At 41.3% G+C, this 20,616-nt stretch overlaps 1 protein-coding gene across 6 annotated transcripts in view; it reads left to right on the top strand.

Moving 5' to 3' along the window:
- sphkap (SPHK1 interactor, AKAP domain containing) overlaps positions 1-20,616 on the top strand; it is a 26,942-nt gene continuing 6,326 nt past the window's right edge. Inside the window, exons 1-7 of one of the 6 annotated variants that reach the window (XM_067508722.1) lie at positions 1-402; positions 2,518-2,620; positions 3,798-3,908; positions 14,291-14,350; positions 14,758-14,898; positions 15,885-16,152; positions 16,976-20,345. In XM_067508722.1, coding sequence (XP_067364823.1) covers positions 368-402; positions 2,518-2,620; positions 3,798-3,908; positions 14,291-14,350; positions 14,758-14,898; positions 15,885-16,152; positions 16,976-20,345 — 4,088 coding nt within the window. In that variant the 5' untranslated portion in view covers positions 1-367. Of the gene's footprint in view, positions 403-2,517; positions 2,621-3,130; positions 3,229-3,797; positions 3,909-14,290; positions 14,351-14,757; positions 14,899-15,884; positions 16,153-16,975; positions 20,346-20,616 lie in introns of those variants that run through there. The other 5 variants (XM_067508716.1, XM_067508720.1, XM_067508719.1 and 2 more) reach the window with 5 other exon arrangements.

A 20,616-nucleotide genomic window follows, 5' to 3' on the forward strand; every position in this document is an offset into this window, starting at 1 on the left:
CAACATGCGCGCACACTGTCCATTTCCATGCCCTCGCCTGCGTCGTGCAGCTCATTACGTTTGATCTACGCGGGGCTCCTGCGCCCGCGCTCTGAACTTGGCGGACAGACGCGCAGAGCAGGCAGTGCGCTGCTGCTGCTCCTGCTGCTGCTGCTGATAGCGGTTTCAAACGATCAGTCCTTCTCGAGTCACGGAGCAGCAGGCTGGGATTCCTTTAGTGTTCGGGTCGGGGATGCGCACTGGGACCGGAGAGTGTCCCGGTGACAATTACGCATCGAGCCACTCCATTGTACCTCTGCCTGTCGCCCTACACCCACAAAGGAAATAACCACACCGGTTGGGAACAGTTTGGCTTCGTTTTGACAGAATGGCTGGCGCAAAGTGCCTTCTGAAAAAACTGAGGTAAGAGGTCGCGTAGTATTTTGAGCTAGCGAAATGTCGATGCGTATGCGCATATTCCCAAATAAAATCAACACATTCTCTCTGTAAGTAGTTTTACTGTCTGTGGTAGATAATGCACTAGGCACCACTCAAATATTCTGGATCTCTAAGATGAATGTGCTGTGATCGTTGTGGCACCTTTGTAAAATATAATATTCTACACATTTTTATTACCAAAACGCTGCAGTGAAGTGTGATTTAAGTTCCATTGTACCTTTAATATCGTGTTGTATTTTCAAAGCTGATTTTATATATTTATTTAATTAAAAAAAATTCTGAGACTGGGCAAAGAGTATCAGTTTGTTGTTAGTGTTCAGAAAGCGCACCAAAATCCATGCGAAGTGTTGCAGTAAAACCTCTTTCACAGCAGACTCTCTAATTGTGCAGTAAACAAGAGGCATCAGCTTGTATGACCTGAATGACAGAGGTGTCGGGCAGTAAAGAAAATTGGACGGCGACCACGTTTCAAATAGAAATCTTTTATTTGCACAATAAGCTTTAGTCCCCGGCGCCTAATTCATCCTGCGTAACAACCATCACGGGTCTCAAAAAAAAAAAAGCCTTCCACGGTCTTCAGGACAAAAACTTGCCGCTTTGATCAATTGTGTCCAGTTAAACGCTTTTCAAGGCAGTGAAAGTGTTTGTGCGCCAGTGAACCGGCCTCCTGGCCTCTGATGTCTGCCAAAACCCTCAATTCCACAACAGCGGACCGGGGGCTGCCCTCAAACGCGATGAATTTAAGGTGTTAATTGCGTCCTCACATCAGGTTGGTGGCAGCTGTCTGGGGCTCCGGGAGCACGAGAGCGCCCCGATCTGTCAGTCATCACCGTGTCGTGATGGAAAGGTTAAACGCAAAGATTAGAAAGGAGGTCGTGCGTGACAGATCTATCCCGCTGTTCGCCTTTAGTTTTTTGTGGAAGTCACTCAACATTGGGTCTACGGTGTTTTTTCGCAGTGTTTACCATGTACATTGTATCTGTATGTACGTTTTAAGGTGTCTGGTAGAGACAGCAGCATTAATGAAGAATATAGTATCCACTAATATATAGTACATCATCCTTTTTTCCTCCAGTGTGTCCATTCACTGCAAAATTTCGTGTCCTGTGACACAAGTGTTTACGCCAGCCCTGTTTATTAAATGCAAATAGATACAGCTGTAGGATTCTCTTGGGTCTTTGAAAAAGGAAGGCTTGTATTTGCTTTGAAATATTTGGATTACAGAAAAAAAACTCTCCTGTTTAAATATTCATGCCCACCCTCTTTATTTTACAAATTAATCCTAATGCCAGATAAGCTTTGAGTTGGCTCATCTCAATGAAAGTATGCACAGGAGGATAATGACATGTTTCTGTGAGTTTGCTGTTGTTTATAGGCTAGTCCGACAGACATTCACATCACTACACTTACTTGAATAATTTTGTTTTTAATGTGACCGTCCTGCTTTAATCATTTTTTGGCCTACCTGTCAAAGTCAAACTTATTGGTTTGGCAAAGTGAGCATTCATTTTCATCAGTTTGTTATTGCCAAATTGGAAACTGCAAAAACCTGAATTTTCAGCATGCAGTTGACTTTGTCTTAATGCTAGAGAGTGTGTGTTGTGAAATAAATACAGACTCCAAAGACATCACAGACATTTCAAAAGAAATTATTTTTGATACACTTTCATAAATTATAATGTGATAAAAGGTCTTGACTTCCAAAGACCTACACCTCAAACTCTTAGTACTCTTTGGTAAATGTTGGGGAACGTCACCTTGGTTGGTGATATGCTGGTGCATTAGAAGCTGTCCTGACTCAGTCTTGGTGTAGTCTGAGAGATCATCCTTAGACTACTAGGTGACAGAATTAGGTTTGGAGCTCAGGATAGTGGAATAAAACTCATGTCCAACAGTAGCTTTCTAATTCACTGACAAAGCTGTACAATATGAACAGAGGTGATGAGCAAATGGGCTGCTTCAGTCAGGGTGGTGATAACCTGTCGTCACTGATCCCAGAGCTTTTCTGAAGAGAAGCGTTGAGCATTTGACAAGAACTTGCTCTGACAAAGTCAACTCTGTGCCCTTTTTGCCTTACAGTAACTTCCAGTCGTCTGCCATGTTTGAAGCCTCGGAGTCTGTTGAGGTGGAGGGAGGCAGCACGGACAGCACAGTAGCCTCGTCCATCAGCGCATGTAAGAAGGTAAAAACAAAACTGTGTTTGTTAGTCGGGATGGTATTATACATCTGTTCCCCTGTGTGTCCCTCTGTCTGCTGGATTATCACCTGTCAACCATTGTTTGTGTGTGTTTTTCTCTGTTCGTGTGCCCGTGCACCTGTCTGTCATATGTCCCCTCATCTGTTTGGCTGTTTCCAACAGTGGAACAGATTTTCATTTCCTTCACCAGGGTGCCAGTGACACCCAGAGGTTGTGTAATAAGGCATTGGGGGGCAGCCCAGTAGATTTATCATCTTCCAGCACCAGAGAGACAGGAAAGGAAGTTGTACAGATCAGCGGGCTGAGGTGGAGGATAGATTGAATTTCCTTTCAAACTGTGTGTGTATGTTTACTTGTGTGCGTGCATTAGTGCGTGTGTACGTGCAGGCGGTAGTGTGTGTTCCTAATTACCCCATTGCTAATGATCTTAACTGACTTCTGCTTGAATGTCCTGTAGAGGCGCAAGCTGAAGTCTTTCTCATAATTGTCCCTCAGGCTCCCTTGACCCGTGCCAGCAACCTTTGTTATGATCACTCTCAGTGAGATCAGCTCAATCTACGTCACCTTTACCTGGACGAGGGCCTGCACAGATGGTCTGTTCCTGAGGGTGCATAGAATACAAGGGCATGATTGTTACTAAAAATACACAGTGAGAGTGAACAAGGAAACACGGTATCTGTTGTGTCAAAGTAATTGCATGAGAATTGTGTTATTTATAGTACAGGATTTTAATCTTGCACTTTAGTAGTATAGACCGGGTCGAATACAGTTTCTAAATACACCATATCTCCAGATCCTGACAATGTTTTAGCATCAAAGGTATCTTGTTTTCATTTAATCTTGTCTGTCAGTGAGAAAAGCAGCTGTACAACTGTAGGTTTCCTCCTAAAGGCTTCATTAAAATGTCGCTCCAGGGAGGAGATCCTAGCTGTCATGTGTATATAATGCACAGTGTCTAGCTAACAGATAATTGATCCTGTGCCACCGACACTTATCCTGAAATAAAGGGTCTGGAGAAAGGTCATTTGATCAGCCAGAGAGGGAAAGCAAAGACACTGGGAATGAAAGTGAATGGGTGACTCAGAAGGTGTGTGCGTGCATTCGTTATGTGATTTCAGTGCTGCTGTATCTGAACAGGGTTTACTGCATGTGTGTGCTGCAGGTGCTGTGCAGTAACAGTGTGCTGGACTCGTCCGAGTACTGGCTGGGGAATGACAAAGCTCTGTGCAGACTTGGTCTGCTGGATGACGACACAGAGGGCAGCTACACCATGGTGAGTAGCACGGTGCGCTTGAGGAAACATGCACATCCTTTGGCAACAAAGATTGACCAAATGACAAATGTGGCCTCAAATGACAGTGAGAAAACACTTCTAGGCAGAAATAATGTGCTATAATTTCTGAAACCTGCACTCTTTTAGGTTGGCTATCACCCAGAGGCTTGTGGTCATGGAGTTAGTTAAAAGTGCTTTTGCAGTGGATTGTTAGTGCTTCCTTGCTGCAACATAGTGTAGTTGAAAGTTTCTGCTTGTAGAGTTTGCTGTGTCTCTGACACTGGGCTGAGAAAAAAAGATGTAATTTAGGAGCGTACAATGAGGACACTGACCTTTTTATGTAGGGCAGCTGTACTCTTTTCTCTATAAATAATCAGAAATACCCAGTTTAACTGTATATGCACAAACAGCTTTTACAAGAAGTTGGTGGGAAAGGTGGAAAGAATGTTACACATCAATATATCTGAACATCTGTGACATTCCCAGAAGCCACAGCTGGCCACTGTGCTCTGCTGAAATAATTAATGTTTATGGTAAAATAACAGCTGATAAAAAGCCTCTGTTTGCTGACCTCCTGCAATTTAACTTCCCACCTTGCAAGCAGTGGCGCTGAAATGCACTTTAGGGTGTGTCATTGCGCAGTGACACCATCTGTTAGTTGGAGCTACAGGTGCAACAAGGTGCACTTTGGATTGAACCTTTAGCCAAAGAGGGAGATGAAATGCTGGTTTTCAGCTTTGTGTGAAACACCTGGAAGGTGAGCAGTGCTTGTCATTGGTGGAAGGAATTATCTCCTTAAGTTATCATTGATTCCTTCACAAATGAAAAAAAAAAAAAAACATACTGTAAGTAAAGGAACTTGCTGATGTTTTCAGGCAGTGCCGACTGAAACAAGGATTTGGCTTTTATTTTAAAAAATTAGTTGTAAAAGTACATTTAGTTTCTATAATTACTAATTACTAAGCACCTTACTGCTTCAAATATAGCACAGGATTGCCTTTGAGTCAATGTTATAAATTATTTCAATAAATGTTAAAAGCTCTGTTACGTCTCAGTGGGTCCCTGGCAATTCAAATTTTACAGGAAGTAATTTAGTGTAGTAAATACATCTGTTTTAATGTTACCACCAACCAGTCATACAGGGGTTTTATAGCTCATCTCTGCTCTAATGCAAACTCTCGTTTGACTCTGTCCTCAGTTTAGAAAAACTCATCAATTACTGGAAATTACTAAATTAGGATGAGTGTGCTGACGTAGATATGCAGACTATGTTAAATCTTACAGAATATTCAGATTGTATCAAACTATTCAAGCTTTTGTCTGAAAGGTTGTTTGTCTAAACTAAGTTACCATGATTTCTTTTAGTCGTTATGCATTTTGTGATTTACACCATTTGGTACAAATGTTTTCATTCTTCTCGTGTTGTCATGTGGTCAGTGGTAGAGCAGGATAAACATTTCAAGAGACAAATGACTCAACAATGATCATAACACACTATAACTGGCTTTGAAAAACACAATAAGCCATTTGTAGAATTTGACATTCAGCTTCATATTCAGAACAACATTGTTGGTTATTTCGGAAAGAAGAAATGTGACTTTAGAAAAGAAAAGAAACAAAAATGGCTGTTATCCGCAGAGGACACACGTGCTTGATCCTCTCAGTCACCAAATTCTGATGTGCCACTTTTGATCCCTTGTTTATTTTAAGTTGCCACTTCAGCATTATTGCTTTCGTGATTTTCTTACTCTTTCACTGACATTCATTTGTAGAGAGAAATGACTTTTTTCAAAAGAACCTGCTGCAGGTGGGCATCACTAGATAATGTGTACGAAACACATTTCCTCTATGTAATAACATGATCTAAAAATGAATGGCATGTTCACCCACACATGTAAAAGCCTAATCTTGTGTCTGCATCTACATATCTCTCACTCTTTGCCATTTGTTTGGTTTATCAAACATTACACCTTTAGACTCTGAGCAGCACTGTCTCCGAGCCACGACCTACTCACTGATCACAGCCTCAACTTACTGATCCTGGTTTAATTACAAGAGCAGCAGGGTCAGTCTCACAAACCTGGATTATTTGTGGCTGTTGGAAAGTCTTCCCACAGAGGGATGCCGAAGCACACTACAATTATAGCCTCATAGAGCCGCTGGCAAACTGTAGACCAGTCTTGTTAGAGATGCTTCTGTTGCTGCTAGCTCCCTCAGTTTACTGCACAGGTATGTTTTAATGGGAGGTCAACATCAAAAATTCTAAATAGAAAATTGGTAATTAAACACAACAAATGATCATAATGTGGGTTTGAAGCCAGATCCATATGATGCTATTAAAATTCCATACAGTTTGTTCTCGCTAAAAAATCATTACTTGAGCAAGAGCTACCTTTTATTTTTAATGCCTCAGTCATGTAGCTGGTTTAGAATAAATGTACGCATAAATTGTTTACCCACACCTTTCCCCAAAACATGCCTAAAATGTTTGCTTATCATCACCAAGGTAACAGGAATAGCAGTCATTCAGCAAAGAGCACCATTCTCACACGCTCATGTCGCACCTCTTAAGTGTGAGCAGCCGCATGCTGAATTGAATGTTCCTGAAAACCCCAGACACCAGCTGTATTATCTAGGACAAGGTGTAGATAAGACTCAAACCACTGGTGTGTGAGTTTCAATGCAAACTCTTTTTAAATAACTCACACAGCTGAAACAGAATGCAATCCCAAAGTGGGTTTGGGCAATCAAAACCTGCTTTGGGATCTGCTTTTAGTCTTTTATAAAGACTTTTTACCTTTAGACCTTTTAGTCTTTTATAAAGACAGCACTTTTTCCAGTCTTTTATAAAGACTAAAAGGAGGACATTAGCCCAAACAGCCGGCCCATACACATAGAGTCTAGTAAAGCAGAATTAGTGTGTTCATTGCACCACAGCACTTTTCCTCCTCATTTGTCTTTACTGGAAACTCTGTGTGTATAAGTGCCAACTTGAAAACAAAGGTATCTCTCATGTCATGCCTGTCTCTGCAGAACAGGCCACTTCTCAAGCACCTACCTATGTGTGGAATAATGCAGTTTTATCTTCATTGTTCTTTTGGAAGACATACAAACAAAGGCAGCTTTAGCTTCACGGTGCTAGTTTAAATAAGACAGTGGCCATTTGTTTTCATTACCCTGTGTCTGTTTTCTATGAATCAATGGGAACTTTATTGGAAGCGTAAACAGATGTGGCCCGCCCTCCTGCAGCATCGCTCTCGGACTTTGACGTGACAAATTGCTCCTCTGACTCTCAAATCTCTGTTGGGCTTCTCTCTGGCTTACACGGCCAATCAATCAAACGGGAGCCTACGATTAATGACACTGTGTGAAAAATAAATTCTGTTGTCCAGGCACTGACAGCAGAAAGAAGGTGTGAAAAAAAATTTGAAAGAGAAGAGCATAAGAAAATGAACTCTGATGCAGAGATAATAAGAGCAATAACCTTAAAACCACACAGATGTTGGAAACTCGTGTCAATGAAAAAGCATGAGCATTACATACTAATGAAGAGAAGGATTTCACTTGTTTAGCTTTATATGACTAAAGCAAATCTAATGAATAATAGGAGTCTTGGTTTAAAGGTAAAGAAAAAAACAGTGTGCTTCCATTTTTGGAAGCTGACTATTTGGAAAACTATTTTTGCTGATTCAAATGAGCCCATCAAGTTGAGTCTTCTAAGAAATGTTTGTTTGAGAGTAAAAAGATTCCTTGGTTACATGTTCAGCAACAGTCCAAAATAGTGAGCGCAGAAAGCCAAAATCCGTGAGCTAAATAAAAGATAAAAGCCTTGGATTTTGCGTTTCGCGCTCTCACCCACCTCTGGCTGCATCACGTTGTCACCTTTGATCACTCGCTCATCATGTTTTAATGCATGAAGTCACAGAGAAGTGTCATGTTGCTCTGATAGTCGCACTGAATTATATCACTGCTCTGAAAGATTTGACAGTGTGAGCATTTTTAAGACGAAGTTGGTACGTTTTTTTTTTTCTTGACTTACATTTTGCATTTCTGCTTGAGTAACCTATAATACACTTTACATTAAAGATTGAAGACTTAAGCAATAAAAGACATTATGAAGAACAAATAGGTAAAATACAAAAGGGAAATTTTTTAAAACCTGTTAATTAGAATTGGGAACAGAGCAAAAGTCTAATCTGTAAGTCTGAAATATAGACATAAGTCTGCATTGCTGGTCCTCAATACTGTCCACTGCACACTATTTGTGTCCAGGCTTTGAGAGCGATCCATTCATCACTGGATTCAAACACTTCACACTTGCGGTAGTGTGTGGTGTCCTGACCTGTCCCTTCCCAGCCCAGCAAGAGAGAGAACAGAATAAATATGCCATCAGCCATGGCAGGAGCCTTGACTTACAGCAGGATCAGAGCAGGAAGAGACACCTCCTCCTTCCTTTTAAACCTAAACCTAACCTAAACGTCTCCTTTTCAACTTTTACTCTGTGACAATTTGAGAATCTACAGAGATCATGGCACAGCTCATCATCTGAAATAGAGGGATCTCTTTAAAAATTAGGAGCACTCTGCAGTGCTAGTGAAGCGCAGCAAACAACTTAATGCAGGGCAAAAACTAACGTAAACTCTTTCTGTATTTACACCCATTAAGACCCTGCGGCTCTGAGCACATTAGGACATTTGCTAGCCGTTGTCTAAAGCAAAAAGTGTGACAGATTGGTCAGTGTTTTAAAGGCATTTACATGGCATGAAATGGTGTTGTCAGAGTATTTTCTGTATACTGAGATGTGTGTGTTTGTGTGTACCTTATGCTGCATTCAATACCATCTTGATGCCTTCAACTGCAACCCCAATTCACAAAAAAGTTGTGATGATGTTGTAGAAGATGTAAATAAAAATAGAATGCAATATTTGCAAATCTCATCAACTCATATTTTATTCACAATAGAACAAAACAATATATCAGATGTTGAAACTAAGATATTTTACCCTTTCATGGAAAATATTAGCTCATTTTGAATTGAGATGTACTGTATGTGTTGCTTGTAAAAAAGTATCACATCTTAAATGTTTTTGAATAGTTTGGGGAGAAACCATGTGTTGTGTCGTTCCAAATGTCATTAAAGTGAATGTCCCTGGAAAACAATCACTCAAACATTCACTTTGTCAAAAAGTGGGTGATAGCTAGCAAGGATGGATGGGCACACATCAGAATGCTAAGGGATGGTGTTTAAATCAATTACTGGTGCACACTCTCAGACATTTGTTCTATGAGTCTGCTAGCCACTTACATGGTGCGTGTTTGCATGAAGCATGGTGTTCACATTAGCACACCATGGAGGAAGCCATATACAAAAACATCACTGCACACCTCAGGTTTGTCTAAAATCACATTGATACTCCACTGTGTCGCCACAATGAAACCAAAGTTTAATTATTCGGGAAGAACGTGCAGTATTGCCTATGAAGTAAAAAGGTCACTGCATACTAATATGATCATTGCAACAATAAAGTAGGCTGGAGGCGCATCACAAATTAGCTCCACTCTTGTGCTGCTGCAGATGGTAAAGAGTCCTCCAAAACATTTAGCAAGTTTGATCTGCTTCTGGAAGATCTTGTTTAAGATTATTGCTGCCATAAGATGATTAACCCGTTCACACCGTTCCACCAACACTGGGAATGTCTCAGTGTTATAAAGCCACAAAAATTGTAACTGAGTAATTCTGTGTGTTCTTAGTACCTTGCATTTGTCTTTCTGTGACTTGCATGAAGATTAGGTCACGTTTTAGGGCCAAAAAGTCTGAAATTGTGACAACAACAAATCTTAACATATCTCTAAATGTGAAATCAACACATTTCAATTCATGCATTTTGTATGAATGAATTGCATGTACATGTATTGCATGTGCATTTTATAGGCACGGATGAAAATATTAATGTTTCTTTCCATATTTCCGGATAGATTTATGATACTGAATGATGAATACATTATACATTTGTTGATCCACATGGGGAAATATTTCTCAGTGATAACAGATCAGCATCATCTTCTTGGTGTTCACTCCAGCCCCAGGCTCCGAACTGAGCATCTTACAGCCAAACACTTGCGTGTCCGTTTGTTTGATCTTCTTTACTCATATTGCTGCATGTATCTTATTTCTTTCAGTAGTAAAATGCCACAATCATGGAGCACGATGTTTTCACATCTGTATTCAATGATGATATCCTACATATCTTACTGGTAAGACACTTGAAGCAAAATTGCAGATAAAAAGGAAATGGCTCAACTTCAATTTGCAGCATGTGGAATTTCTTTGTATGGTTTTTTTGTTATGCTTCATGAACAGCTGACATTAAGCATTTTATCAGCACATAACTAAAATATGAACACAAAATATTGCTGTGTATAGTCTCCAGTACACTATGTGAGGTCAGCGAGGACCAGCACTCTGTAGCTTGTGGGTCACATCACAAAACCATGCATTATAACAAAAATACTTTTATGTTTCAACTCATGAAAAAGGGCAAAAAAGAGCCATAGTAAGGAAAAAAAGGGAGACAGAAGGAGTAAGAGCAGCAGCTGTGTGTGGGAGGATCAGAGTAGTGAGCAGAGAGGGAGGGCTGCTGAGCAGGACTGAAGCTTTGATGGACAAAGGACACTGAAATATTTGTAATGGTTTCTTATATGGAACACGTCTGTGCACATAATATTGTATTAAAACTGTGACAAAGTATCTGCATAAGCTTTATTTTTAGATGTGTGTTTTGTTTGTGTGTCATAGGAAGAAAGAAAACTGCCTGCCTGACACTTTATTATGTACAAGGCCAAATAGGACTCTATGCATAAATAAGTTGGGACAATTGAACCCTTGTGCGTGTTTGTGCCAAAGACCTGACAATGCAGACTCTTATACATACACACACACCTGCTGTGTCTGTAACAACAACTAGACATAATGTAGCTGCATTTGTCTGTTGGTTCTGTGGATCAACACCCCTTTTCCACTGAATAGAAAAGTGACAATATTTTTTTCCTGCAGTGAAATAGCTTAAAATTGTCATCCAGTTCAGTTCTGTAAAGATGATCCAAAGCCTATTCAAAAGAAAATAGAGAAAGACTGTGGTAATTCTTTGTCATGTTAAAGGACAGAGATAACGATTTCCCATCATCATATAATGTAAATTAACCTTTGTGCAGTGCATTACCTCAAGATTGAGGAGTGATACCTGAATTCATCTTTGGTCAGTGACAAGATGCAACTCAAGGTCTAATTGCTATTTTTGTTTTTCCTTTCAAGAGTTGCCAGATTTTTATTAAAAAATGAAGTTTGTCATTGATGGATATGGACATGGTAAGCTATATTTGTTTGACATAAGATAGAGTTACTAGATTCCTCAGCAGTATTACATTAAAAAAACAACACATATCTTCATTACCACTGAGCAACTTCCTTCAGAGGATAAGAAACATGTAACGTGATTATTTATAAGCTAGTACTGTAATTCAACTAGGATTAGGAACTGGCTTCTTTCTTTTGTGTTACCTTGCAGAAACACTGATGCAATGATTAATGGATTCGGAAGGTGACATTATTCGATTGCGTCCTGTTGCCTCTAAAGCTGGTTGATCAATCCGATCAGAGTCGCCGTGACTTTCGTGTTGGTTGGCTGGGCTGATACTGTGCACAGCTGTGGATTTACACGTGTTGAGCACCTGGCGACTCCACCTGGAGAGCCACCAAGATCTGTGCTGCTGCTGTAGTTTAGACACAACATGATGCAGGGGACAATACAGACGTTTATGTCAAGAGTGTTGAACATGGTTAGTTTTTCTGTTTGCTTAAATGGCTTGAAACGATACCTTTTTATATCCAGTGCCTAATGAGAATGAGTAACATGATGTAGTGAGTTAGGCATTGTGACGGCGGATGTTTGGATGTAATCAATCAATTTATCCCCACAACAAAAGCCCTTATTTTCATTTTCTGCGTCTGTTTGCTTTCCCTTATCCCTCAGCTGAGGTTCATATAGTGACATGCTGAACAACTATGTGTTGTCTAGTATTTCTATGAAAAACAAGTCGAATCAGAGCATGTCTCCGGGCTCGTTTCACACATGGACACAGACATGACTGGATTGTCCTGTTTCCCAAATTTAGCACAACTGCCTCTTGGCTCTCACATCTCATGAGGTTAAATTGCCTTAACCCTTCTCAAGGTCAAAACTGTGGATCATTTGCCTCGCTTTTTCCTCAAACTGTGCGTTATCTGCAGGCAATGTGTTGGCAGGCGGGGGAAGGTGTCATCGCTGCTTTTCTGGGATGATTTCCAATGTCAGGGGAAGTGAATTCTGCCGAGGTGCTCCTGAGCAAGGGCGCCAAACCTCCTGTTTCTTAATGTATATAGATAGAATCAGTAAACTGCAACATACCAAATTAGGACATTTGTCTGGGGATGTACTATACAAGTAAATGTCCACATCTAGATACAGAACAAAATTAAATGAAAGCCCACTATTCCAAACATAGTTTGTAGTGCACTGTAGACTAAATAAAAATAGACTTTAAAGTGCTTCTTTTAATCATGCCGTTCTTTGTTTTCAGTGAATGGTGTGTATCATTGACATTTTGCAGCTATTCTGACAACAAAAGATTTTTGTCACACTCACTAAACTGATCTGAACCAGAGACAAGCAAATGAGTAAATACTTTGTGATCCTCAGTGAGTAGATTGCTATTATTTTTAGGAAGAGGTAACAAAGTGCCAAGCCTCTTGATATTCAGATAATTGGTGGAGGTGACACTTGCAGTCCGTGAAGGGCAGACGAGGAAATATACACGCACTTACTATGATGAGGGTGAGACATGTTCAGCTGTCAGACTTTTTTATACTCGGCTGACTCAGTTGTCAAGCGACAAATTTCATCACATTACACTTGATATTTTGGAAAATAATATGTTTGACTGCAGGATCCCATGTTGGAGGTGAGGGAGAAATTGGCCTGTTCTGAATGTGCCGCATTAACCTCTTTAGCTGAAGGACATTTTGGCTCATCCTATCAGGCTTTGCAGACAGTTTTTGTTGTTCCCTAGTATTGTTCACTCTTTTCCTTTGATCAAGCCAAACCAGATTGTCTTTTAAAAGGAAGGGAAAATGTGCAGTGTGCCAATTACAACATTATTTTGAAATGTATTAAAACCTCATGAGTTTGTTGACATATTTATTGCAGAATTGTTAGCTTAAAATCTGCAGAAAACACACAACATGACAATATTTTTTTTTTTTTTTTTTGGTTCCTGTACCTTAGGTCATGTTGAAAATAAGAAACAGATCAATTAAATGGTGAAAATCATGTAGAATATCCACTATCTACCAAGCAGTGAGGCTTTTTAGAGGGCAAGATGAGACAAGCACATCTTAGGTAGTTCAAGGGAAATTATTTCTAACAGTGATGTGTGTCAAGATGTGATTTTTTTTTTTTTAAACTATATATATTTTTCACAGGTCTAGTGAGAAGGGGGAAAGATAGCAGAAGGTACAGTGGATATAGAGATAGCAGGGGTGAAAGAGAGGCAGCATGATCCCACCTGTGCATGTTTGGCATTGAACAGGCTAAGCCTACTTTGGTGACTTACATCATGGCAAGGTGTATTAGTAATGACAAGTATGGTGCCCTTTAGACCTAGAGTATATATGAAATTTATGCATTCTGGCTGAGACATAAAAATTCCACCTTCCCCAAAGCACTTCACAGAACCCCCATTTACACACATTTAGTTTCTCTGCTTAAATAGGAGGTAACCTCTTTTCTAAAATGTTGTCAGTGCTGTGCATTATCCATTTAGACACAGAGGACTAACTTGGCTACGCTAACTTGGATCGGAGGCTGTGTGTTGTAAAATCAAACAGTATCTCTCAGTCTGTTCCGGACTCCCAGTAGTGATATGACGACTCTATCGCAGACCATTAAACCTACAGCCAGAGGCAAAGGTGGGTGGGATGTGAAGGAGGGGGCAGAAAGTGAGACAGAAGACGAAACTAGAAAAAGAGAGAGAAAGTCATTGCTGGTAAACACCTGCCACTGGCAGCCCCAAAGAGACAAGAAAGTCTTGTAAGACAGTGCCTTACAGTTGTTGTTCAAACACGACAGGCAGCTGCTATAGTTTTTAGGAGTCACTTAGAGCAAAGCAATCATTCCATCTGGTTTATATAAATAAGTGGCAGTGGGAAAGACAATGCACTGCACCACTGCAGTGCAAATCATCCTCAATCAGACATCTGAGACACATTTGACTCCTACTCAGCGTTTGTGGTAGAATCTTCACATTCCTACTGTCACTCTGATACCGTGTTTCTCTTTCTCTCTCAGATCTGTTTTGTAAATCTGGACCCACAGAAAACGGACTGTCGTGATGACAAAAGCATCAAAGTGAGCTGATTCCTCATCCATACTTATTGTTTCCCTCATCAGGTCCCTACAGCATGATCCCCTTTTTCTCCTGCATACTTTCACCCCCCGAGACTACACTGTATTTTACATATAAACTCTGGCTCAGTTGCCATGGAATTTAAGATCATTACCCAGAACTAGAGGTTGATTTGTTTAGATAATATGCAGATTATGCAGCTGGTAGTGGCAGCGGTGGGGGATCAATAATCTTTCCACATGGCTCAAGAGTTCTCAGTGAAAGTATTTTCCAATTATTTGTCTCATAGTTGGAAACACAGGGAGCACATCATGTTTAGTTTTGAAGTCACTTGAAGAAAAGTGCTTTAGTTATCCTCTTCCATTGTTTTTTTCTTTTCTTTTCTTTTCACTCTGCATGTCTCTTGCAGAAATTGGCATCAGTGTCTCCAGACCTGCCAAAGCTCGTTGAATTACTGACTGTCCACCAGCCGAAAGAAAATGAGATCCTACTGCTCGGTGGCCTAGAAGCCTCAGACACTTGCCAAACGCACCCACTCTCCTCCTCTCAGGTGAGTTGGTATCTTAAAATCTCCTCAAGCATTTCAGCCTTTGAATTAACTGGGCTGAAGTACGAGGCAGAGTGGAAGCTGTACTCTTTTGTATAGAAATTTTGTGGGATTAGATTTAAACCTGTGCAAGGAGGAATTCACTGAACAAAACATATTAATTTAATAGTATCTAATAATTCTCACCAATTCCCTCCAATCATAACATCTTCTTTAGCCTTCTGTAGGAGAAAATTATGTGTTGCATAGAAAACCATTATTTGTATATACAGAATATATGATTTTATTAAAAATATTTGATATTTTATTAAACGTGCAAAAATGCAAAGAGTAAAAGTGTAGCAGCTCACTTAATATCCTCTCTGTCTTTATTGTTATGTATTTTAAAATACAGTGGTACATTACAACTGTTGATCATCTCATAAAGCTCATTACAACTCTATACTTCACTTTGTTAATACTAGTAGAATCAAAAGGGGGGGTGACATGGTGGCAGATTGGTCAGCACCTGCCTCACAGCTAGTGGGTCCTCTGTGGCTAGCTTGGACGTTTTTTGTGTTTCCTCTGTTTGTTGCGCTTAGCTCTCACAATCCAAAGACATGCCATTAGGTGTGTGTGCGTGCTTGCCTGTGCCAGCCCGGTGATAGACCGGTGACTTGTTCAGGTGAGCAGATAAAACACTTTTTACTCTCACCCGATTGAGATTGGCTCCAGCCCCCCAAGACTTGTAACAGGATAAGCAGTAAGGATGTTGGATGGATGGATAGCAGCAATACAGTCTATAGAGCATGCATAAACAATTAAACTTGCAGCAAATCCAGTAAATGAATAGTTTATTGAATAAATAGGTAGATATTGTGCATGGGAACTACACATAATTTTATGTCGCCATTTATGCCTCAGTATGTACGCTCACACTTGTGTGCTTATGTAGTTTATCTATTTTTGTGTATGTATGCCTACCAGCTGTTTGTATATGTTCCATTCAGGGCAGGCAGCAGCAGAGAAGTACCGGCGTGTGTCTGTTTCAGTGTTCAGGGCAGAGACGCTCCATCCAACCCAGCAGCATCACCTTTGAGATAAACAAGTTCCTGATTGGTCTGCAGTGGGGAAAGGAGCAACAGCACCAACAGGGCCGGGCAGCGGGACAGCGGGTTGATGATGACACCAATCGCTCCATCTCTTCAATAGAAGAAGACTTCCTGACTGCCTCAGAGCACCTTGGTGATGACAGTGAGGATGATGGCTTCAGAAATGGTGAGCATTATTACCACCAACATAGCAATCTGTTTTTGGAAAGAGGCAGCTAAAAAAAAATGTATGTGAGGGCAATGAACAAGTTACTCTTGTTCTACTTTGACTTTTTCCTTCTGCTATAATTACAAATGTATCTTGCAATTTATTTATCACTGTGTACAGTTTGACATTGTAATCATCATATTTCATCATATTTTACCATAGTTCCACGAACCAATAATGGCATTTCACTGTTTTTGCATGCACTGTGCAAGCAGAGCATTCTTGTAAATGTTGATTTAATCTGCCACCTTGCAGCATGCTTCTCATTTAAAAATGTATAGAATTTTGTAACCGGATAAAGCATGAAGTGGCCTTCCATGCATTTTAAACACATTTAAATATGGTGACATCTACCCCAAAGAACTAAGAAACCAGACAGACCTGACAATATAATAAAGTAATAAAGTAAAATTCAAAAACTTCTAAAAATACAAAGCACGTGTCATTTTATTTCAGCGCCCATTACTTACTTACTTATGACTTATCAAGGTATTAATAAAGCATATTGTATAGAACTAAATACTGTATTTCTTCTGGTAGGGCAGATGTGTAACAAGCCCTGAAACATTTCTATAGTGAGTGAAAATAATATAACCTGAGAAGTATTTATGTTATGGTGTGAATAATGAAATATGTTAATTTGAAATAAAGAAGGGTAAAACTGGGTAATATTGTCCTCCAGCTGTGGCACAGCAAGCTAATGAAGCTTATTTTGTAGTAACTGTGAAAATTTTCCATTCCCTGTTTCTTTCTTTATTTCTTCTTTTTTTTTTTTTTACAGAGACAGAAAGTGGTGACCTGGCAGAGAGCTCAGTGGAGGTTACACAGAAACAATGTGTCAGACTTGCTTGTCAGAGGGGACAGCTGGCCCATCATCACAACAGGGAAGATGCTGACATTAGGAAGGAAATACAGCAACGAGAAAGCCTCCACAATAAGGAATCCGCTGGTCACTTTGCCACTAATCTGGCTGAATCAGTACTTCAAGATGCCTTTATACGCCTCTCTCAAGATGAAAACTTTTTTGTTCCTGAGGCTGCGGTTAGTGTTTCACTTGCTAGCCATCCTTCCAACTGTACTGGTCCTTCGAAGACAATAGAGCCTCCCCAACAGCGTACCTGTTCTTTTGAACTCCCCAAGATTGTCATAGTTCAAAGCCCAGACAATTCTGATGGGACTTCAGAATGGCCAAAGACCCAAGTGTCTCATGTGCCCCACCAAGATAACACTGCCAAAGTCAGAGAGATGCCAGAAAATGGAACACAAGCTAACATTTCCCACCACAAACCTGTAGAAGTGGCTTTAGCCTGTGCAGCCAGTGTCATTGGCACCATTACCGCCCCACAGGTAACAGAACAGCTCGCCATGGATTCTGCTTCAGAGGAAGACACTGAGGAGGAGCTGCAGGACCCAGAGGCGACAGGTGACTACTCCTTCTCCACAGCCATGTGTGGCATGGCTCAGGTAGCTGGTGCTATAGCAGCTGTGGAGCTAACAGAGGAGTTGGGACAGGGTGGTGATACTCATGCAGATTCCACTGAAGTCTACACAGCATCCCGAGGCCTATTATCAGCTGCTGAGGCCTCTGCAGCTTTCACACTGCACTGCAGTGTGGCAGAGGGTACCAGTGTTGAAGTGTTTCGAGCCAACATTGCCGAAGTTCTGCACAGGAAAGCAGCAGAGGTGCTGACTCAGCCACAAGGCTACAGAAGTGTAATTCACTTGCTAGAGGCCACACATAACAAAATAGTAGATTCAATTTCTAGCCCCAAAAAATCATACCTGGATGAAAGAGAGGTGGATGACATAATAAATGATATTGCAGATAGCCTATTTAAGCATGCTTTAGAGAAAGCAAAAAAGAAAAAAGAATTGGAAGGTACTGGAGAAGATGCACCAGGCCTTCAGGTTTTTCTGCTGGATAGTGTAAATAATTTGCTGTTTGATATCCTTTGCCTGACACAGAAGAAAATCAGTCACATCTCTAAATGCAACCAAAGGTTGGTTGAAACACAAGAGAGTGATACTTGTGGTGAGGAGCCTGTTAGCACTGAGGAGAGCAAGGATCAAATTAATCCGTTACGGTTCTTAGTTGGCCATAGTCAGTCCGCTAATAGTGAGAACCACAGCGGGATGCTACACTGCACAGATAAACTTACCACATTTTCTGGACTGAAGGAAAAATGTGTGCTTGTGGAAAGTGATCTAATAGTCTCTTCTTCTACAGCACACAGTAAAGAGCAACAGCAGCAGTCATTGTGCAGACAAAATCTGTCTAAATCCAAATCCTTGCCTGCCAAGGACCTTTCTGACCATCAGCCAATCCAGCAGGACAGTGGTGCCATCAGAGAACCTTTGAGCGAAATCCCAGTTTATAGCACAGAAAAGAGGGGGCGACTGGTGACAGGCAGCGACAGCCGACAGGCCTCCCTCTCCCCCCAGTCCTCCCTCAACTCTTGCAGTTCTCTGCTTTCTTTGAGAATGGACTCAGAGTCCAGGACACCTATTACATGCTATGCTGACGATTTGGCCGCAACTGTGGTTTCTATGGCGACAGAACTAGCAGCTATCTGTCTGGAAAACTCAACTGGGAAACAACCCTGGTTCTGTGCCCTTAAAGGTTCTACTGAAGGGTCAGAAGCCTACTTGATCCCTACTTGTCGTACAGTACTCAGGAGGAAAGAGATTCAGTGCAGCAATTCCGCCTCCAAGAAACACCGTGCACCACGTCTCAGTGAAATCAAGAAGAAAACAGAGGAGCAGCCGGAACTGATGGAGAGGCTTGTGAATCGAGTGGTGGATGAATCAGTCAATCCTGATGAACCACAAGACCCATTTGCTCTCTTTGCCTCTGAAGTCACAGCCAGGATCATGAACTGCCCTGAGCTTAATGTGGTGGATACCTCCAAAACAGGCCAGTCACGCAGCAGATTGCAGTGTGAGAGGTGGAGTCGTGGGAAGGCATCTAGTTATGAGAGCATTCCAGAGGAGGATGCAGACTCATCAGGTACGCCCAACACCCTAGGCCCTGGCAGTCGGTTAGGTCAGAATTTGAGCCATGGTAGCTCAATCTCTAAGCAGTCCAGCTGTGAAAGCATCACAGATGAGTTCTCACGGTTCATGGTCAACCAGATGGAGACTGAGGGCAGAGGCTTTGACCTTCTGCTGGATTACTATGCAGGCAAAAATGCCAGCAGCATTCTGGCTGCAGCTGTGCAGCAGGCTGCATCAAAGAAAAATGGTCACCTTAATGTCAGGGCCTCATCCTGCCTGTCCAAACAGTCCAGTACAGAGAGCATAACAGAGGAGTTCTACAGGTTTATGCTTCGGGATATGGATAAGGAAAACAAGGAGTATGGCATCGCCAAGACTAAAGAATGGAGCAACAGTCTGTTTCCCCCTTCTCCTAGGACACCATTCTGCATACGACAGTCCTCTGTCCCAGACAGACGCTCCTCAGACTCACGACTGACTGTCAACTCACCCATTAAAGCCAACTCTTTTGACGGGTTTGCCCGCAATGTGCATGGAGACACATTGAATATCTATCCCACCAACTCAGTGTCAGCCACCGGACTGTGTAAGTCAGACTCTTGTCTCTATCAAAGAGGTAAAACTGACCAGATAACTGATATGCTGATTCATGAGACCTGGTCAAGCTCTATTGAGGCCTTGATGAGAAAGAACAAGATCATTGCAGATACAGAGGACAGTATTGAGCTTGAGGTGTCAGGAGACTCCCAACAACATGTGCAGCAGTTTGCCAACCGTCTGGCTGCTGACATTGTAGATATTGGCAAGTCTTCCATAGGGGGCCAGCAAGAAGGTGCTGGGGGCACATCGGGGTCATACCCTCAGCTGCACAAGCCGGTTGGTGAAAGAAGGAAAGGGTTCAAACAATCACATTTAATTTGTAGTCGCAGTAGGTCCAGCCAGGAGCAAGCCGGTACTTTAGTGGGGTCTGGTGTTATTGAAAACAGTGGACCCCGCATGATGGGCCTCAGAGATGTGCCGCTGATCCACATCGAGGGAGATCAAAAGGATGAAGAAACAATTTTAAACCCTGAAGGAAGAGGAAGTGGACCTCAGGAAACAATGCCAGACGTGTCAACTATCAAGCGTATGGAGAGAACCACAGTCATCAGCAGCAGGTATTACACCGCTCACACTCTGAGAGTCAGAGCCATGCTTAGGGCAAAATGTTTACATAGTCCAGAAGCATATTATTTACACTGTAAATGTGAAAAGTATTCAGAAATGAAGAATCAATTTTTGTGATTAATTAATACAAATCAGTACTCAGTAAATAATGTCCAGACCCTACAATTGTCCAAATGTATTTTTAAGTCTTTGAGTAAGAATGGCAGGTGAACAAAGTATCCATTCACAGAAAAAACAAATGTCTCACACATTCTTGAAGCT

This window comes from Channa argus, chromosome 6, assembly GCF_033026475.1.
Source record: "Channa argus isolate prfri chromosome 6, Channa argus male v1.0, whole genome shotgun sequence".
In the NCBI taxonomy this organism is placed as follows: Eukaryota; Metazoa; Chordata; class Actinopteri; order Anabantiformes; family Channidae; genus Channa; species Channa argus.